General features: G+C 37.3%; 1 protein-coding gene across 2 annotated transcripts in view; it reads right to left on the bottom strand.

Moving 5' to 3' along the window:
* Positions 1-19,968, bottom strand: part of CHN1 (chimerin 1) — a 136,802-nt gene that overhangs the window by 67,100 nt on the left and 49,734 nt on the right. For both annotated transcript variants that reach the window (XM_060779405.2, XM_060779396.2), the window contains exons 4-5: positions 11,913-11,944; positions 7,067-7,180 (exon numbers count right to left, since the gene is read on the bottom strand). In XM_060779405.2, coding sequence (XP_060635388.2) covers positions 7,067-7,180; positions 11,913-11,944 — 146 coding nt within the window. The remainder of the gene's footprint in view (positions 1-7,066; positions 7,181-11,912; positions 11,945-19,968) is intronic.

Here is a 19,968-nt window from a genome sequence, read left to right as displayed (position 1 = left end):
TTGTTATCCGGAAAGGACACTATACACTTTGCCAGTCCTGGCTGCCTACACACCTTCCCCAGGGTCACATAATTTCCTTTATACAGTTTCTAACCATAGAAATAAGAGGAAAAGAGTTCAGCAAAGAGCACTGTCAAATCACTGCGTCTTATTCAAATTATGTTAACATACTGCGATTCATGACTCCATTAATATCTGGACTGAGTATCAATAATGCCCACATTTATGTGAGTATGACCTCTACCCACATAAATGTAACAGCAAGGCAGAGATGAACACAGCACTTTGGTTTAAACATCTAAACATATAATATATCTGTATTGTTATACAGCAGCTATGACTAAAGATAGCACAATGTTTTGAGCTTTGGAATATGACTAGAGACCAGGGTTAGAGTTTCTGTTCAGCCAAGGAAATCCATTGGTTTTTTGTTTTTATCGTAACAGAAGCAAACCAAGGATACAGCTGTAATGTATTTAAAAACACAAAGTTTAAAAAACTTGGCATTATACTAAATGTCCTTTGACCAGTAGCCACTTGGAGTGCCTCTGGAGTTGCTATAAGAAAGTCCTCAATTGTGCATGTGGCAGGGCTTAGGCTGCATTGTAATAGGTGATTTGCTCTTCTCCACACTCGCATGTCGTGGACTCCACTTTGTGGCCCCATTTCTTGAGGTTGGCTTTGCATCTCGTGGTTCCAGAGCACAGTCTGTTTAGTGCCTTCCAAGTCATCCATTCTTCTCCCAGGAGGGAGTTTCTCATCCTGTGTCAGTCACTGATTGAGGTTTCGGGTTTTAGCCTGCCACTTTTGGACTCTCGCTTGCTAAGGTGTTCCTGTGAGTATCTCTGTAGATCTTAGAAAACTATTTCTTAGAAAACTATTTCTTGATTTAAGGCATTGGTGTGCCGGGCCAGAGATGTCACTGCCTTGGTCCTTTCATTATTGGCTGCTACTTTCCAACGGATGTCAAGTGGTGCAATACCGGCTTAAAAAAATTAAATTTCTCCAGTATAATCCACTGGTGCAAACAGTATAATCTACTGATGCAAGTCATGCACCCTTAGAGAAAAGGAAAGGCAAAACATATCTGAACTAATCTTGTCAACTAAATCTCAGGACAGGTTACCATAGGTAAGAAATAACCTGATGGCACACAACAACAAAGCCTAAATGAGATTATCTATTTTTTAAAATGCAGTATCAGATGTTTTAGAGCAGTGGTTCCCAAACCTTTGGTCCTCCAAGTGTTTTGGACTTCAGTTCCCACAATTCCTAATAGCTGGTAAACTAGCTGGGATTTCTGGGAGTTGAAGTTCAAAAAAACTGGAAGACCAATGGGAACCACCATTTTTGAGGCTTCACATTTTACTGATATTTCAGATACAACTAACAAAGTACTGTAATGGCCCAATCCTAGATGAGTCAGGCATATCCAAGGTTGTTGCAAAGTCTATATTTTTTTATGTAACTCTACCTAAGAGAATTTGTATGAAAGTGAAATCTCAAGCACTAGAGAATAAAAGCACCCACAGAAACCATTATTTACAAAGAAGGTTTCATGGGAGTCAAATATGTTTTTCCAATGGTCACATTACTCATAGCTGATTCATGCTTTGGTTGAATATGAAGATGCTACTGAGTGATTTCATCACTTATTCAAGTACATAAAATACTGCCTGACTATGGTTCTTTTATACTAGGAATCTAAATTCTATGGAAAAAATGTACAAGCAGTGGCTGGAGAATTGGACTACAGTTCTGGAGACCAGGATTTAAATCCCTACTCAGCCATGGAAATCTACTGGTGATCTTAGGCAAGGCACGTGCTTTCAGCTTCAGAGGAAGGCAGCAGCAATCTGCACAAACCTTGTAAAGACAACCCAGTGATAGGGGTTGTCTTAGAATTTCTGTAAGTCAGAAATGACTTGAAAGCACACAACATCTAGTGTCATAAACAATTATGTCAGTATCGGTTATTATTTGTATCTTCAAACCTGTAAATAGTCATTTCCACTACAATCATTTTAGTGAAATGTCTGAATTCTGAAATTAAGCCATTCTGCCAAAGAATCAAATAAGGATTAGTAGTCCCAACTCAAGTAGTGCCATTGAACCAATTGTTGAATGACAGACCATTGAATCAATTCAATTGACTCAGTGGATTTACTCTAGTGATTTTTTACTCTAGTGAGGACTAAAATTAGAATACAAAATGTCAGCCCTGTGAATAAGAATGTTCAAGATTGAGAGAAAATATATTAAATAAATATAAAAAATACTCCAAGAACCAGTTTCAAGGACACTCTGCTTGAACACACATCAAAAAAATTAGGAAAACCCCCCAGATACATTCACAACTATCTGGGACATGGCAGATACTCACAATCAATGGGAAATATTTTAAATTTCTGGAACCCCTCTGGAAATTAAAGAAGTGCAATTTAGAGATAAATTGTGTGTGTTCCATTAACTGGAATAGATTTTTTCATAAGAATATTAAGAACAACCCTGCTGGATCAGGCCGAAGGCTTATCTAGCTATAACTTCCATAGTTACCAAACAGATAATGTATGAAACCTCAAAAAGCAAGGACTGAGTCGATAGCTTTCTTCCATAGCCATTCCTAATCAAATGGGAAACTTAACATGCCACCAAAATGTGTAGTAGTATTGCATATGATACAGATGCTGTTTACTTTTAAAAACCAACCACAGGAAAGGGATGAAAGAAGTATCCAACAAGCAAGAAAAGCTAATATCATTATTAATGAAAACATCAGATTTCAAGGAGAGAAAGAGGGAAGGGCGAAGGCAGTGAAACACCCAACTGACATTGAAAGAAAGCAGATGTCTGCTGTTTCCTTCCTATTGGGAAGGAAAGACACATTAGACAAAGTTGAAAATCCCAGCTGCTGAAGACTGTAATGCTCAAGGATAAAATGTTTATAGTTCATACAAGAAAGAGAAAATGAAGAAAGCCCAAAAAAGTGCTCAGGGCTGCTTTAAAACACAACTAAATAAACAAGACAAGGAATTTTGACACAGGTATAAAGTATACACAAGCCCAAGACCACCCTGACTGGACTGGACTGGAAGTTTATATCAGAGGTGAACATGTGGCTCTCCAGATGTTGTTGGACAGCAAGTGCTATGAGACTTAAATAGCACAATCAGTGGAGAGGGCTGATGGGAGTTGAAGTTCTTTAGCATCTGGAGGACCATCTGTTAGCATCCATTTTTTTCAGATGCACCTATATGCCCCCCAAAACGGACTTGGTAGTTAAAAGCAATTCAGTCCCTGAAGCACAGTGGGTGGCATTGTATTACCTGTGAACCATGGATACTGGTCCCATGAATAAAAAGGTTGTACTGTAGTTATTTGTGAATAACTAAAATGGATTACAAATTAAATTAAATGAGTCAAAAGTTTTGTGTAAAGATGTGTGAATCATTTATTCAGAAGAATTTTGACAAAATGATAGACAAATATAGATTTGTGGAGTCTGCCAAACATGGATATATGCAGGAATGTGACACAGAAGCAGGACCATCAAGAAACATGCTTCAGATTTGAATTACACACTTCCCTTCCTAAACAAGTAAGACAGGCACATTTCCTACTTTCTTTTTGCAGACAAGTAAAGACTTTTCTACTCTGACAGGCATTTGATACATGAATACAGAAGCCTCATCTTACACAATGTGTTGGATATTGCCAATTGTTGTGCTGGTGTATGTCTTTTAAATGATGCACATTTTAACATGGTTTAAATTTCTGATTGTTTAATTGTGTTTTAACTGTTGCAGCTTGTGAACTTTTAACAATGTATTTAGAATTGTTGTAAGCCACTCTGAGTCTGAAAAAAGTAAGAACACAATCAACGACAACAGCAACCAGCTTGCACTTGCTGCTGTTTATAGCACAGCAAATCCTCTGGCGAGGAAACAAATATGACACAAATGTTGCAGGCCATTGCAAAAAACTCTGTCACTATCAATGTCCATCATCCTAGTGGCACAATTGTCCAGGCTTCTCCTTAAAGTCTTCCATAAAATGCACCCACGTGCCTTCTTTTCTCTTCCTTCCCAGATTCCGTGCTTAAGGCAAAAACAAACAAAGCACCCTCACAAACCCCCAGCAGTGCAGCCAAAGAGCAAATGCTGACCTCCAAAACACAAGCTCATCTCCTTAAGGTCTTCCACAGAGATAACAATGATCAAACCTTCCCTCTTCCCCTGAACAGCAGAACATGAATTTGTGCTCTCCTAAAGTATCTCCCTCAAAAGTGTGCCTCCCTTTGGTGTCATTTCCTTCAAAAGCAACCCTGTTTGCAGTGGAGTTGTCTTTCCTGCAGCCTTTATTCTGCTCTCTCTTAGCATTCACCCTCTCTCCTTCTAACCTCCTCCCTGCTGGGGAAAAAACCAAACAAACTATTTCCATTCTTTTGAAGATTATGCTTCTCTCCTCTCTTTTACTTTTTCCTCCTTTTACCTTTCCGTTCATTTCCTGCCACTCTTCCTTTTCTCTGCTGGAAACATATAAGATCTTATGTTTTTGTCTTCCGGATTGCTAACGGAGAGCTAACATGTCCCCATTGCAGAACGAAAGAGACGTGAAAGTGTTGCTTGCCAAGTGAAGAGCAAAGACAACTGGTGAAATGAACATTCAAGTGTCTCCAAACTGTCTCTAGCAGCAATAAAGCAACTCTAAAGTGGCAATCTGGCAAGCAGACAGGACAGGGGGTCAAGGGAAAGCAACAACTCTGTTGTGTGGTTTTCTGCCTGTTTTTTGTGGGTAACAAGCTCTGCAATAACAACTCTCTTAGGTAAAAAAACGTATTTACAACTTAAGAAAATTTCTATTCAGTGAAGCATCGAACTAGCTACTTTGTCTTTTTCAACAACAACAGTCCACGAGTAGAAGATAGAGATAATTTTTTTTGTCCTTTTTTCAGTTTTGGGATAGGTTCTCATTGGAGGAGATTCTGTTACTTTACAGTGGTCAGGGAGATGACAATTATTGCCAATGATTGGCTAAGCTAGCAAATAAGAGCGGGGAAAGGTAACCATCATAACAAGTCTATCCTGATAGATATCCTTTTTTTGGCAGATCGCAATATGAGGTAAACTAAAAGGAAGATGCACCCCAAATTTGATCTGACCTTTACTTCTTTCTTGCTTTGGGACAAAAGGTTGCCCAAATTGAAAGAAGCACCTAGGGCAGAATGTTCATATGGATTCCTGAATTCAACCGTGCAGAATATGTTGTCTACTGTGGTTGTGTGCTTGTATCTGTGGATGTGTTGATATGTCTCCAGTTGCAAAGATATGGAAGATGGAAAGAGCCCTTCCAGGCTTCAGGGTAGAAAGAATGCTACATTATACAATCCACAATATCAGAAATGTTGATTTTCACAAGAAGGGGATATATGTGGGTGGTTACAGTAACTTGCTATAAGAAAGTTTGCATTACTGGATCACGACAACTACAACAATCTATTTGAGCATGATTTGAGGTGACATTTCTGTCAGTAAGCAAGAGACTCATCAATTTCAATATACAGAAAGTTTCAAGGGACAAAAATGACAAAAGACATCTTACTCATAATAAAAGAAGCACAGAGCCAAGAACTTGTAAACTGGTCAGAGGGATGGACAGCTTACTCAAGACTCCTCTTCAACCATTTTCAGAAAAATAGAGTCTGATGGGTTTTTTTTAATGATGTAGGCCACGGTTTCTGGGTTCAACTGGTAGAAAGTTTGACCATTCTTGAGTGGTCAGACTTTCCCAAAACAAAAACAACTCTGACCCCCTGCTCTTATAGAATTAGTTTATGCTTAATGAATCTTCATATACAGAACAGCTTCCACAACTTCTCGTGGTTATGTGATACCATGGATAACTGAGAAACCTCATGAAAACTGAGAACTTCTGGCTCAAGAATACCACAGAGTGATATTTGAAAGTGCCCTGGCCCTTGAGGGCTCTAAATGGAGATCAGCTGTGACCAACAGTGCTGCAGAATTCGAAGAGGCATGAATGGAGGGCAAAAGGGAGAAATGTGCCAAGAGGAAGGTGCATCAAGCCAACCCTGACCAGGACCACCTTCCCACCTGGAAATCAATGTCCTCACTGTGGGAGAATGTGCAGATCAAGAATAGGGCTCCACAGCTACCTACGGACCCACTGCCAAGACACTACACTTGGAGGACCATCATCCTCAGGCTACAAGGGATCACCTATGTAAGGTTTTTAAGAGAGGACAGAATGTATTAGCTATGAATAAATGAAACCATGAACACTTGTCCCACGAATACAGGGATTGTACAGGACATATTAAATTTGAACACAAATTCTCACTTACACATCAGTTAGATATAATTATGGAACCATCAGTAATCAGTATAGCATTCTGTCATGCCACCTTCTATCTGCTTGAGACGGTGTGGGACTTAATGCTTCAGCATCAAATGACTGTGGAAAGGTAGTAGGTTAATGCATCTTGCATCACATAAAAGCAGGAAGTGTTAGAAAGTACTTAAAAGGTTACTGGTGTTGTATATCCCCCCCCCCCCCCAAAGAACCATAATTCAGATAAATTGAGATGTGTGTTTGTTTATTTTTTACATTCCTCCACATATGGTCAAATGCCAATGCTTTTCCTGTTAATATTTACATAGCATCAATAACCAGTTAAAGCTCTACATAATAACATGAAGTGGCAGAAGAGAAAAATCCTGCCCCCAAGGAGTTTACACAATGAATTTTGTAATTATAAAGAATCTAATACAGAAGATGAGTAAAGGATGTAAAAGCAGAGTTATAGGTAAAATGAGAGAAAGGTTTAAAATAAAACTTGACCAGTGTTTCAAGTACCCATTAATTTTTTTAAAAAAAAATATCTTTACAATTGTACCAGAAATAGGCCACAAAAATACAAACAAGCTAAACCTTGAATATTCTAGGAAGCTTCATAAATAAAATTAGAAAATAGTTAATTCTAATATCACCCCAAGTGTCTTCATAAATATTCTAATAGTCTAGAAATGAAATATTAATTAACAACCTTAAAGCCAAAGTGTACGTTCCAGGTTGCCGCTGGCTTTCACGAATAAGATAACTTCCCTCTGCTATGCTCAATAATTGATCTGCTTCTTCTCTTGATATCATCCCATGAAACCTGAAAAACAAAGTCCATCTTTATCAGCATAAATGAAAGTGCTGTTTCAAAAGAAATATACACCAGAAAAAACAAACCCTCAGCTTTTTATATTTTAAAATGAAAAAGCATCCTTTATTTGGCAAGAATGCACAGCAAACGAAGTCCATCCTGAATAGAATTATGTTAATTTTTTTCTACTTAGCATATGGCTGGCTTGACTATTTTCAAATGGTAGGACCTTGTTGAGTTTGTGTATACGTGTGTATACCCATGTATACAGTCATGCATAACTTTATTTGTAGGAGGCAGTTATTTAAAAATGGGTGACCATGTTATGTTTGGAAACTGCCATTAGTTCAAAACAGGGCAGCCAAATTGGTTACAGGAACATCAAGGAGTGAGCATATTACACCCATATTAAATTCACTCCACTCATTGCCAATTAGTTGCCCGACAAAGTACAAAGTGTTGGTTTTGACCTTTAAAGCCCTACTCCATGATTGCCTTCTCCTGCACAATCCACCCGTTAGGACACTGAGGTCTTTTGGAGGATGTCTACTTCAACCAGCCAGAACCTGACTGGAGACTGTCACTCAGATAACCTTTTCATCGGCTGCCCCATGACGGTGGAAGGGCCTGCCAGAAGACATCTGACAGCTAAACGAGCAGATGGAATTGAAGACCTGATTGAAGACCCATCTCTTGCAGTAGGCCTACTCAGGAAACTTTCAATCATAGTTTTGATTTACATTCTATTGCTACTATATGTCAATTCTGTATCTGTGTTTCGTAGAAGATATACATACATACACACATATGCTTTTATCTATGCAATTTGTTGTATTTTTTATGTTCATATGTTTTTGAATTTGTTGTACCCTGCCCTGAGCCTTCAAGAGATGATGGGTAATAAATAAAATGTATTATTATCATTATTATCATTATCATTACTATGTTACATAGCTATTCATCTACCTTTAAGATCAGATCAAAGAACTGTCTTTTAAAGCATGTTTAAGCAGCTGTCAACCGTATACCTAATGCAAACCAAATGGCAAAACAAGAGGGCAAATTTTAGCCTACTGTCTTAGGCTCTCTAGCAACTCCAGCATATTACCTCTGATACTTGAAGAAATATACGTATACGTTTTCATGATGGTTCCACCATCAACACATTTATCCAGTCCCCCTTTAAAGCCATTTAAGAAGGTAGACATAATAAAATACAAGTATGCACTATGTGAAGAAGTATTACGCTTTATCAGTCCTGAATTTCATCCTTTTTAGCTTCAGTGGATCACCCTGGATTGTTTTTTTTAAAAAATCTGAGCGAGAAAGAGACACTTCTCCATAATACTTTATCTACATAATTACTGTATATTCATCTATAAGTCAAAGTCATGTATAGGTTGAAGACACCTTTTGGGCCAAAATTATCAATTCTGTTATGAGGCATGGATAGGTTGAGGGTAAAACTTAAGGGGCATGTAACAAACAAATCTTTCCTTTTCCTTTTAAAAACACATAAAGAGAACATAATTAGAAGAGCTAAAGAGAAGCAGGGAATCTGTTTATTCAAGGGGTTGCAACTGAGGGAGCGTAATACGCATCTGGATGCATACAGATGAGGACAGGATTATAAATGAAGAAAAAGAATGAGAGACTGACCTCAAAAATGGGGGAAGGGAGAGAGCAAAGAATGAAACTACCTCTATTGAGGACCCAGTGTAAAGGAACTGACAAGAGACAGAGGTGAGACCCTCTTCTTGGTATGGTGGGGCATGGAAGAAGCAATTTCTCCTTTCTCATCTTTTTTGGGGTTTGAGCAGTGTCCAGTAGAAAATGTGGGGAGTCCAAAGAATACAGCACACATGCCATTTTGAATGCTTGAGGTGGAATGGAGGCAACTATTTATAATAGGTTCTTACTGTACTCTCTCTTCAACTGTTACAAGGCTTGCAGAGACTGCCAAGTTTCACTAGGACTATACAGTAAGACCTTATTCATAATGGCCACAACTGCTCTGCTCCACTTTAAACACCCAACATGGCAAAGAACACAAAGCATTTACAGCACTCATGCATGGACAAGTTGACCAAGATGGGTCAATGTTTTTATATTTATACATGACTATATACATGATATGCACAAGTATATACTATATATAATTCTCCTTGTAGTTATCTTTTCCCCAGGCTAACAACCCTGAGCATTGTAATCTTTCACCATAGGGGAATTGGTCCAGTCCTTTTATCATGCTGGTTGTCCGTTTATGTACCTTTTCCAACAGTGAAACAACTGGATATACACAGTACTCTTGATGCGGTCGCATCATGGATGTATGTAATAGCAGTATGATAGTGGCAATTCTGTTTTCAACTCCCTTATGTACAACACGAACTTCTTTTTTGCAATTGTCACACACAGAGTCAACATTTTCATTGAACTACCTACCACAACTGAGACATTACAGTTACACATCCTTTGTAACATTCTAGCTACAGTTTCTTCTCAACAATAAGCCTTTTTGACAGCAGGCCAGGGCCCTAAGGACAAATCTTAAATTTAAATAATAATCTCTATATTAATCTACATAATTTACATATATCTGTCCCAGGAGCATCCAAAATCCCTTCCTCTCACAACCCACAATCATTTTTGCTCTCTGTGCATGAACAAATGAAACTATCTTTGTTCAACATAATTTAAGTCACAAAAAGACACATACCATTAACTGCATGACAAGTTTTTCTGAATATATGCATCCCAAATGATTATTACAATAGCAATTGTCAATGTTGTAAATGCAACGTGTGGGAAATGTCAACATCCACATGTAAAAGATTACAATCTCAGATGAATTCCATGAACTTCAAAGCTTCAAAGATACAGTCAAGAAATGTTGATGAATGAAACAATGAAAGTAACAGCATTTACCAATATATTTCTAGCAACAATATACACCAGGGAGCAATGAAAATCACAAGATTTGTCTCAGATTGTCAGTCTTCAAATGTAAATATTGAAACCCACAAATCTGCAAACATATTACAGATGCAATAAACTTTATTATAGAAAGAAACTATGTTTCCCCCCCAAGATATCCATATTTCCTCAGGATATAGTATGAAATGATATATGTGAAAAATTACTGGTGGTGGCAGATAGATAGATATATGGGCATTTTTGGTATTTTATATAATCCTTGTACTTTATATGAAGAAATAGATATAATTAAGACATTGAAAAAAGTTTGTACATTAATAATTGTCTTTACTCTTTTTCTTTAACCCCTTTCCTCTTCCTTTACAACGTGTTTAATATTTGTCACAGTTTAATCTACTAACAACAACTCCACCCCATCCCTTTTTTCTAATTGGTTTTCCCTTTTCTTCTCATTTTCTTATATAAATTTTTAAAAATTAATTTAAAAATTACTGGTGGTTAAAGCTGTTATATTCTACTTCCTCTAATCTAGTGTTTGAAATTGTATATCATGCATATTATAATTATGCAAATTATCCATATTTGCATTCTACATGTGCAGATTTAGCACATTAATTTTTTTTCTCACTATATTTCAAACTTGATACAACTTTTACAGATAAAACTGATTTGAGAGAACCAAAAAACATTAATGTTTAAAGTGACAGATCTCTGCTTAATCATGGAGTTCAAAATGTGACTACAGGCCACCACTATGAACTGAAAAGGAAAGCAAGAAATAACAAAAAGGGGTTTTAAGATACATTTGGGCCAGTTTCCAATGTTATCCCAAAAAGAAAACTATTTGCTGCCATGCAGCATTGGACCTCGGCAAGGGATCTAGACTGCAAATCAAGATTGATAAGGCGTTTGTCATGAATCACCTAGCTAACTTTAATTGGTTGAAATCCTTCAGGGTCAGGAGAACTGTGTTTCAAAATATTGAAGGAACTTGCAAATGTATCCTCTGAATCACTTGCCATCATTTTTGAGAAATCTTGGATAATGAGGACTGGAGAAGGGCAAACATTGCCTCTTTCTTCAAAAAAGGCACACGAAACATATCCAGAAAATTTAATTTCATACCTTATCTCTCTCTATTGTATACTGATATACTCTTTAAACAATTTCCAGTCTGCTGGAGTCACAGGTCTACCTGTATGTTCTTTCAATAAAAATTAAAGATTTTCTTATGATTTGCTTGCATTAATAAAGAATTGTTCTGATCCAGGAGTACTTAAGCTTATCTTTAACATCATCCGAATATCACTACATTAAGAGAACAAAACAACAAATTGGCTATAAATGTCTCTATTCATAATCAAAAAGGACAAAAATGAGGGCTCCACTTTAATTTGCTTTTTCTGTTATTGTTTTCCTTTTAAAATAACTCAGGCATTTTATTTTATTACTTTAAATTTAACTAAAAGCAGAAAAATGTGAGAAGTAAAGCAATTTGCTTGAAGTTCAAAACAGATAGTCTGTCACCAGAAATGCACAGGAATCTGACTAGACTACCAAGGATGAACGTGACAACGATTCTGTGCAGGAAAATGACTGCCTGTGTCAAAGCCAGTAGTGAATTACAAAATAATTTTATCTCTGTATATCGCCCTGAATGCTATACAATAAAGAGTTTTTTATGAATGCAGAAAGAACAGTAGCCACTGGGCATTGACATTATTTGGTATTTTTACTCTGCTTAAAAAAAAACCAAACCCTGCCTTAGCTCAAGGCAATGTATTCACAACAATGAATTACTTACTCTCGTCCATAGTATTTTGGCCTTTTATCTACCTGTTGAAAAAAAGAGAAAAGAGACACATTACACTTGGGGCAATAAAAGTCTTGTAAAATGTTAGTTTTCATTTATTATTCAGTTTGTCTTCAGATTAGCCAAATATAAATTGAGAATTCAAGATTTCTCCAACCACTAGAATGTAACAAAAACTCAATTTCTCCAACTGTTGACATGCAAGAATCATTGCGACCTTATTCTACAAAGCTCTCTGTTTGAACTATAAAACACAAAGAAAGGCTTTTTATATAGTTTATCGTCTCTAGATTATTTTAACCGAAAATGTAAGTGGGATACCACAGCTTTATTCACAAATGTCTCAAATATATATTTGTAGACACCTCATATATTATTAAGGCCTGCTTCACACCATATTTATTTTATGGAAATCACTTACACGTGGGAAAATTTTCGCAGTTACTACAAGTAAGCCACAACCTAAATCATGGTACATGGTGTTTGTACGCTTGACTGAGGTCACAATGAATATGGACTAGCACTATGTGATACAGGGAGAATATGTCTGCATTAACCATTTGCAATTTTCCAAAGATAAGGGCATTATAAGATAATAATATCTAAGCAGGATCAAACCAATTCCTATTGATTATAACATCCTATTTCTCACAGTGTCCAGCCAGAAAATTCTAGGATGCATGGAAGCAGGTCAGGAGAGCAATGAGCCGTTCTCACTTCTGAAAGTAGGAGATGGAAAATGTGTCTATTTATTCGAAGGGTGAAGACGATTTTTAAAAAAGTTTCCGCGTTTGATGCATTCCAAGCTGGAACATAGTTACATAAAACCATGGGTATGTTGAAACACCATTACATGATCTGACTTTCAGCATTCCATAAAGCCGAGCTGGAAGAACTAGAAATTCCTAGAGAAGTATGCTCTTTAGGACTTTGCTGGGTTCTACAGGGTGACTCAATAGTAAATTCTGAGTGATACCATAGAATCAGCTCGAGAATCTAACAAATTCTTAGGCAGACCATTGTTCCCCTAGTGTTCTGAAGTTCCTCAGTTATGTGGTTCTTACTATACTTGTTTTCTGAAAAGTGCAATATTTTTTTCCCTCAATGCTCCCATTTGGCTAACCCCTAATAACCGTGCCATTAGATCATTCCACTCAAAATTCTTGCACAAATTGTATTGTCGAAGGCTTTAATGGCTGGAATCACTGGATTGTTGTAATTTTTTCGGGCTACATGGCCATGTTCTAGAGGCATTCTCTCCTGACATTTCGCCTGCATCTATGGCAAGCATCCTCAGAGGTTGTGAGGACCTCACAACCTCTGAGGATGCTTGCCATAGATGCAGGCAAAAAGTCAGGACAGAATACCTCTAGAACATGGCCATATACCCCAAAAAAACCTACAACAACCCTGCACAAATTATTTAGCATCCCAAACTGCGTCCCGTACGCAGTTCTATGCTTAAAATCTGGCCAATACTCTATAGAGGCCATTATCTGGCTAATCACCATAAAATTTTGATTATATATTCACTACCAAAGCCCCAGTAACTTTTTGATCCAACTCACATTGAGGAAACTCCACCACTCAAGATGGTGTACAAAAGTCCTAGCAAAGATCAACTGGGCTATGATAGTGACTTCTTGAATATGCTAACTTTCACTGAGCTAACTTTCACTGCAGTGCTCACTAACCTCACATACAGAAGCACCTATATGCTGGCTAGATTTAATATTATGCCATCTCCGCTCCATAGAGGAAAACTCAATGGTCTACCAAGTGACAAGAGGCTTTGTCCCTGTAGTACAGGACAGCTGGATTTCATCCCACATATTCTTCTGCACTGCCCACTCTACCAGGAACTAAGATCTAGCTTGCTACTACAAGTTATAGATTCTATGAAAAACCATACAGACCCAAAGTAATTATGCTTTTAAACTGCCAAGATTTTAACTGTTGCCTCTCAGTGGCAAGGTTCCTGAATGAAGTAAATTGAACGTGTAACAAATGTGAAGTTCCCTATTCTATAATTTATACTGTTTTTATATTGTTTTATTATATATGCCAATAAAGGCTTATTGGATTAGTTTTTCTTTGACATCAGTAAATCCATTTCAGCCTCTCTCCAAACCTGAACAGACGGCAGCAATGTCAAGATGAGAACCAACCAATAGTGCATGTGTGGAGTAAATAAACCAGACCTTCCCTCTGCCGTCTGCAGACCTGAGCTGCCAGAGTTGTTCAATGACTCATCTGGAGGCTTTGTTGCTTAAGTCTACAAAGTGGATACCCAACTTCTTCCTGCAATGATGTGCAAGTATAGACTGACATTTGCACATGTGGGATTGAAGAAATATTCTCTGTTTAATGGATTCGTTCTTTTTTCTAGTGCTTTTGCTGACAGTTTCAAATATGGCAGTCTGGGGCCTGAATATTAGGCCAGAGCCATTAAATTAGTAGGATTCAGGTTTGGCTTCTTAATTTTAGGATGAGAATAAGCACAAGTTTCTTAATGTCTAGGATCAACACCCAGCAGGGCTCACCATGGTTGGCAATGAAGTTCCTTTTTAATTTCTACTCTTTGGTATCACCTGTCACTGTGTAAAAAAGCACCAGCCAGGTCAGCAGTCACCCCAATTTTCACTATTGCCAACACTTCTGGGCCTTGCCAGCCATATATATTATGATGAGAGAAAGGCAAGAGGCACTGGAAATAATTCTTCAGTGTCTGGGCTAAGAGACTTCACAGTGGTTGGTGCTGCACTGCTCAACTGCCCTATCCTATTGCCCCCCCCCCCTTTATCGTCAATAAACTTTGTCTATACTGATGAAGGGATTACAAGAGATCCCTTAGTTCTGTTCCCCACCCCAATTTCTGGTACGGAATAAAAACTGTGGCCTATATTCAATGTGGTGTTTCTTAATGCAAAGGCATTCTCCCTCCTGATCCCTCTCATGTGTCCTACAACATAAAGGCTGACAACTGGCCAAGACAGATTTTAGGTGCAATGGGGAACTGTAGGAAAGTCTTGAAATTGCCAACAGTTCGGCATTGATGTTAGGTCTGCAAAAGGTGATTAAAAAACAGCAACTGTGCTGTAATGGCACAGTGGCATGGGCTCATGTTGTCTGTTTTGCTGCAAAAAATCAGGGCAAAAGGCAAACAAGCTATAACACATGGTTAAATGCTCGGTGTCACCATTAATTATGTCTTAAACTAGACATTGCCTTGACATAGCTGCCCCATCTAGCATGCATATAACATGGACAGGGCAATGTTCATTAGGATGATCATCAGGCTCCAATTTAACAGAAAATACATTTGAGTATGCCCTACAAAGGGCTGCTTGGGACAAGGTTGTTTGGAGATACCCAAGCTTGCTGGTAATTAGCACATTAGGATGAAGTCTTATTATGAAGCAAGAAGTGGGGAGGGGGAAGGAGGCATGCTAATTAATGCAATCATTTGAATCACTTGATATCTTTTCATTTAAGATTATTTTAACATTGTGATGAGATGCCCAGTTGTGACAGTAAAGGGCATCTTATGTCACACAAACAATCAAGCAGCAGAGCAGCAACAACAGGCATACTGCTTTAAAGGGAAGAGTCTTGAAAATTGGCATTGTACAACTAGGATAAATTAATTACATCAGAGGGAGGTACCTGTATTTTATTTTTACAAATATACCAACTTCTCCCTATAAAAACCACATCTAAAAGATACTGTGTTTCATCTTCTGATATCAGTTCTGATTCAGTGGAAACTTACTAGTGTAAACCCAGTAAAAATGGATTCTTAGGCATCTTAGAAATATTCTTTGTTGCAGTTGAGATGAAATCTCTCCAAATTGATACTGCATCACACAAGACAATATGTATAATTTTATTCCTTTAATCACACATAAAATTTTCTTTTCCAAATAAGCCAAGGAAATAAAAAGGCCAAGTAAATGGACATAAAATTTGTGAATGCTTACAAAGGGCTTAGCCATTGCCATTACACACTCATAAACAAAGAATGGCTCTCATCACAAGGAATTATATTCAGTCCACCCCACTATACTAACGTGATATTGCTCTTATTTATTTTGTTTTTTGGTAGCACTGAAGGATATCACAACAAAGATTAAGCTCGACCCTCAACTCTGATAATACATAGCTAACTCCCCAAATGACACAATGGGTTTCCTTTTGTCCCTCTGGCAAACAAAATGTTCAACCAGTCTGGAGCTGAAACAACAATATAGGAAGCTTCACAATATTCTCTGGTTAGAGTCCAGAATAAAGGTCCCTATTTAAAATGATTGGGCGTTATTTGGAATACCACCCTATGGAGCTTTGTGGGGAGTTCATCATTTATATTTTTGATTATTATTCAGGTTTGGAACATGTGAATTACATTGAATTGAATGCTTCTCATCATTCTAACAGGAATAATGTGTAAACCTCCCATTATACATCAAGGATAAACTCCCAAATGTCTTCATTTAGAATCTGAACCAAAAAAAAAATGTGGAGGCTTATCCTATTCCAGATGCACATTAACAGATTTAATTATCCCTGCTATACTGCCAGGTTTCTTTGAGCTCAGTTGTACTTTCTGTTACTTCCAATCTGTTTATACAGCTTAACAGTTGAACTACTTTGAGAGGACAGGACTGCCTGCCCGCATCTCTCGTGTCCTTGTTCTGAAGCCCTGCGAGAAACTCATCCTAAAGGCCAGCCAAAAGATTAAAAAGAAAATCCAAAGCAAAAAGGTCAAATACAGTATCAACAGAAGATCATTAAACATCTCAGTGATGTACAATTTTGCGGTATGATTTAGATACTCAGATTCATGGTTTCCCACAGTCCAATGCACATATATTTGTGGGCGCTTCCAGACAGTGGCAAAACACGGGATTAAAAAGAGGGGCAAAAAAACACAGGACCTTAGAGCAAGTTCCCACAAACCTGCCAGTCCCAGGAATGATTCCCCCACCGTCCTCCCTCCTCACTGGTCTCAGTACAAAATGGAGGGCGGACAGGGGACATCCAGCAGATAGATAGATAGATAGATAGATAGATAGATAGATAGATAGATAGATAGAGTTATGCACTGATCTGTATATGCGTAAATACAAGTATATTCACATATGTGTATATGAGGTTCAGAACATAATGGAGTGAATTAAAAAAACTTGCACCAGATTCTCTTTTCTCTAATTATTTATTAAAGTTCTGTTTGATATTATACAGTGTAAAATAAAGAGTTTCAGAGAGTTCTAATGGCTTCCTTTCAATCAGCTGTGCGACTGTTTGATTCCCCAATCAGCTGATCAGCTGTTTCGAGCTTTTTAAAAGGGACATCAGCTGGAGCGGATTCCACAGGGGGGAGGGAAGGAAAACACATGTTTTTTGGAATGCAGGGTCACACAGATATATGAAGATGTACATCTTTTGGGGAGAAACAGGACAAAGGGGGGCTTTTTTATCTTACAGTTTCTCTCCTTTTTAGCGATTCAGTGGGCATTAAGCTCTGACGTTGTCTAGCCACCACTTCCCTTTTTTAAAAAATGGGAAGTGCCATGTTTAAAGCCCTGTCTGAATGGGACCTGACATATTTCCTGCCTAATGTGGGGTGACTCTAATTTATATCTGTGATGTGGTTTGCTTGTTGGGGTAGCACTTGGAAAAGACAGTTCTAGTCCCACACAGACATGAAACTGATGGGCTTTCTTTGGACCAACTACCAATTTACTCCACAGAATTGTTTTGAGGACAGAGTGGGAACATTGAGAAAAAATGTATGCCATCTTAAACTCACTGGAACAAAGGAAAGGATTACATGTATTAACTAAGTAAGTAAAATCTTCAGCTTATGGTGATACAAATGCTTACCCACCCTAACACTTCTTTGCCATGTTAGTGCAAAAGAAGCTGAATTGTGACTACAGCTAAACATACAAAAGATGAAACTATCAGGAAACTATTATCTGAATGACAATGTTAAATTTTACAGCTCCAAGAGAATAATGAGTGCTTACAATCTCTATCCTTGTAATCCAAATTAAAATCTACATTGTTTACAATTAAATTCTGATTAAAAATGTCTTTAATTTTACTTTTGGGAAGCCCCAGTATAGAGAGTAAGAGTGGCTGGGTAGTTTGAGCATTGGGCTACAGCTCTAGAGACAATGGTTTGGATCCTTATTTGGCCATGGGTGATCTTGGACAAGACATACTCTCTCAGCCTCAGAGAAAGGCAAAGGCAACCTCCTTCAGCCCCTTCTTCTTGCCAAGAAAACCCCATGTTAGGTTTGCCTTAGGGTCAGAAACTAGTCGAAGGCACAAAATAGCAATAAGGAAACACACAAGTGATAAAGAGAATAAAAAACTACTCTAAAGTGAAAGCACCCTATATACTTTTACACACAGCTGTTGTGTGTACAAAGCAAATGGTTTCTTGACCAAATTTACTTTGCTAAGCTTCTCAGACCTTTTCAGGACCCTTCAGGCTAATACACACATAAATCCAATTTCTGAATATGAATGAATGTAATTGCTTTTCTGATCTAAGACCCTAATTCCAGTGGTATTCCAAATAAGCATGGGATAAAATGAGGCACTGTTTTGTTTTTTTAAATGGGGGAGGTTTTCCAATATGACATGTTCTGAATATAACTAATGCCATTTTCTTCTGTGCAGAAAGCCAGCAGTCTCAACTATAGATATCAGGGTACTCAAAATGCATTATTACACCAATCTGCCTGTACTACCATTACAGTTGGCCATCCATACTTCTGGTTTAAATTTTGGGGATTTGATCTCACAGAAAAATAATAGCATTTTTATTCATCATTTTTCTACTTTGGTGGGAATCCTTTGTTCCCGCCACTCTACCTCTTTTAGATGTGCCAATTATAAGACAAATTGCAAGATTGCAAGTTAGGCAATAAAATTACCACTTCTCTCCAAAAGTGAAACATACACATAATGATGCGGCAATTTTAATTTGTAAACATATTTCTATTTCAGTTCAGTGAACACTTCCCCAATTTGGCAGGTGTTTTAAATAAAAATTTAGCTGTGAAATGCTCTTTAAAATTGTCATGATTAATACATAATAGTGAAACACTTGCAATGTTTTATTATTGTTTCAGCAAATGAGTAAATTCAAGAGTATGATTATATGCTCATTGGTGAGGATTTTAATGAAGTTTTAGGTCATTTGTGAGACTTACTCTGTAGATCATGGATAATTTCACATTCAGAAGATACATATTATCCTACTATATCATCAGATCATCACAATTGTTTCAGATTAGATTATTATTTTTTAATTTCAGTCTCTTTGACAAATAATCTAAAGGGGTTTGGAGTTGATTCTTTAAATAGTATCAGACCATTTGCCTGTTTGTTTGTTTTTTACATTTCTCTAATATTCTTAAATCTAATGGACATTGGTAGTTAGTATTTCTCTTTTTAATGTTGAGAGGTTTAAGACTTATCATATTATCATATTTGATAGAATACTTTAAAATTAATGAGGGTACAGCGCATATGTGCAATTGCAATTTAATGGGAGATTTGTAAAATCCACATACAGGGAGAAATTATAGCCTAATTCTCATATAAAGTAAGAATTAAAACTATAAAACAGCTTTGATAATGAAATACACCAGCAAGATATGGAGGCTTTATTCTATCCTACTAAGCTTCTGTATCTGGATGCATCACAACTGCAACTCCTTGAATCTGGATTAAATTAGAAGCCTTATTTTAAATATAAAAAATGAGAAAGCACCTGGTCCAGATGGGTTTCCGATTAAAAGAACGTAAACTTTTTCAAGCTTACCTGCCCCAAGGCTCCTTCTACTTCATCATTTAGAAGCTGACTCCCTCCCTTCATCATTAAATCATACTTATATAATTTTGATTCCTAAACCTTACAAGGATCATACTAGCTGTGCTAACTATTGACCTATATCACTTCAGCTACCAAGTTTGCAAAATCTGTGTGGTTTTTTTTCTTTTTAATCTGTGTGTTTGTTTTGTTCTGTTA

Source organism: Anolis sagrei, chromosome 1 (genome assembly GCF_037176765.1).
Source record: "Anolis sagrei isolate rAnoSag1 chromosome 1, rAnoSag1.mat, whole genome shotgun sequence".
Lineage (NCBI taxonomy): Eukaryota > Metazoa > Chordata > Lepidosauria > Squamata > Dactyloidae > Anolis > Anolis sagrei.
The sequence above is the reverse complement of the archived record's forward strand: the minus strand, read 5'-3'. Positions and strand labels throughout refer to the sequence as shown.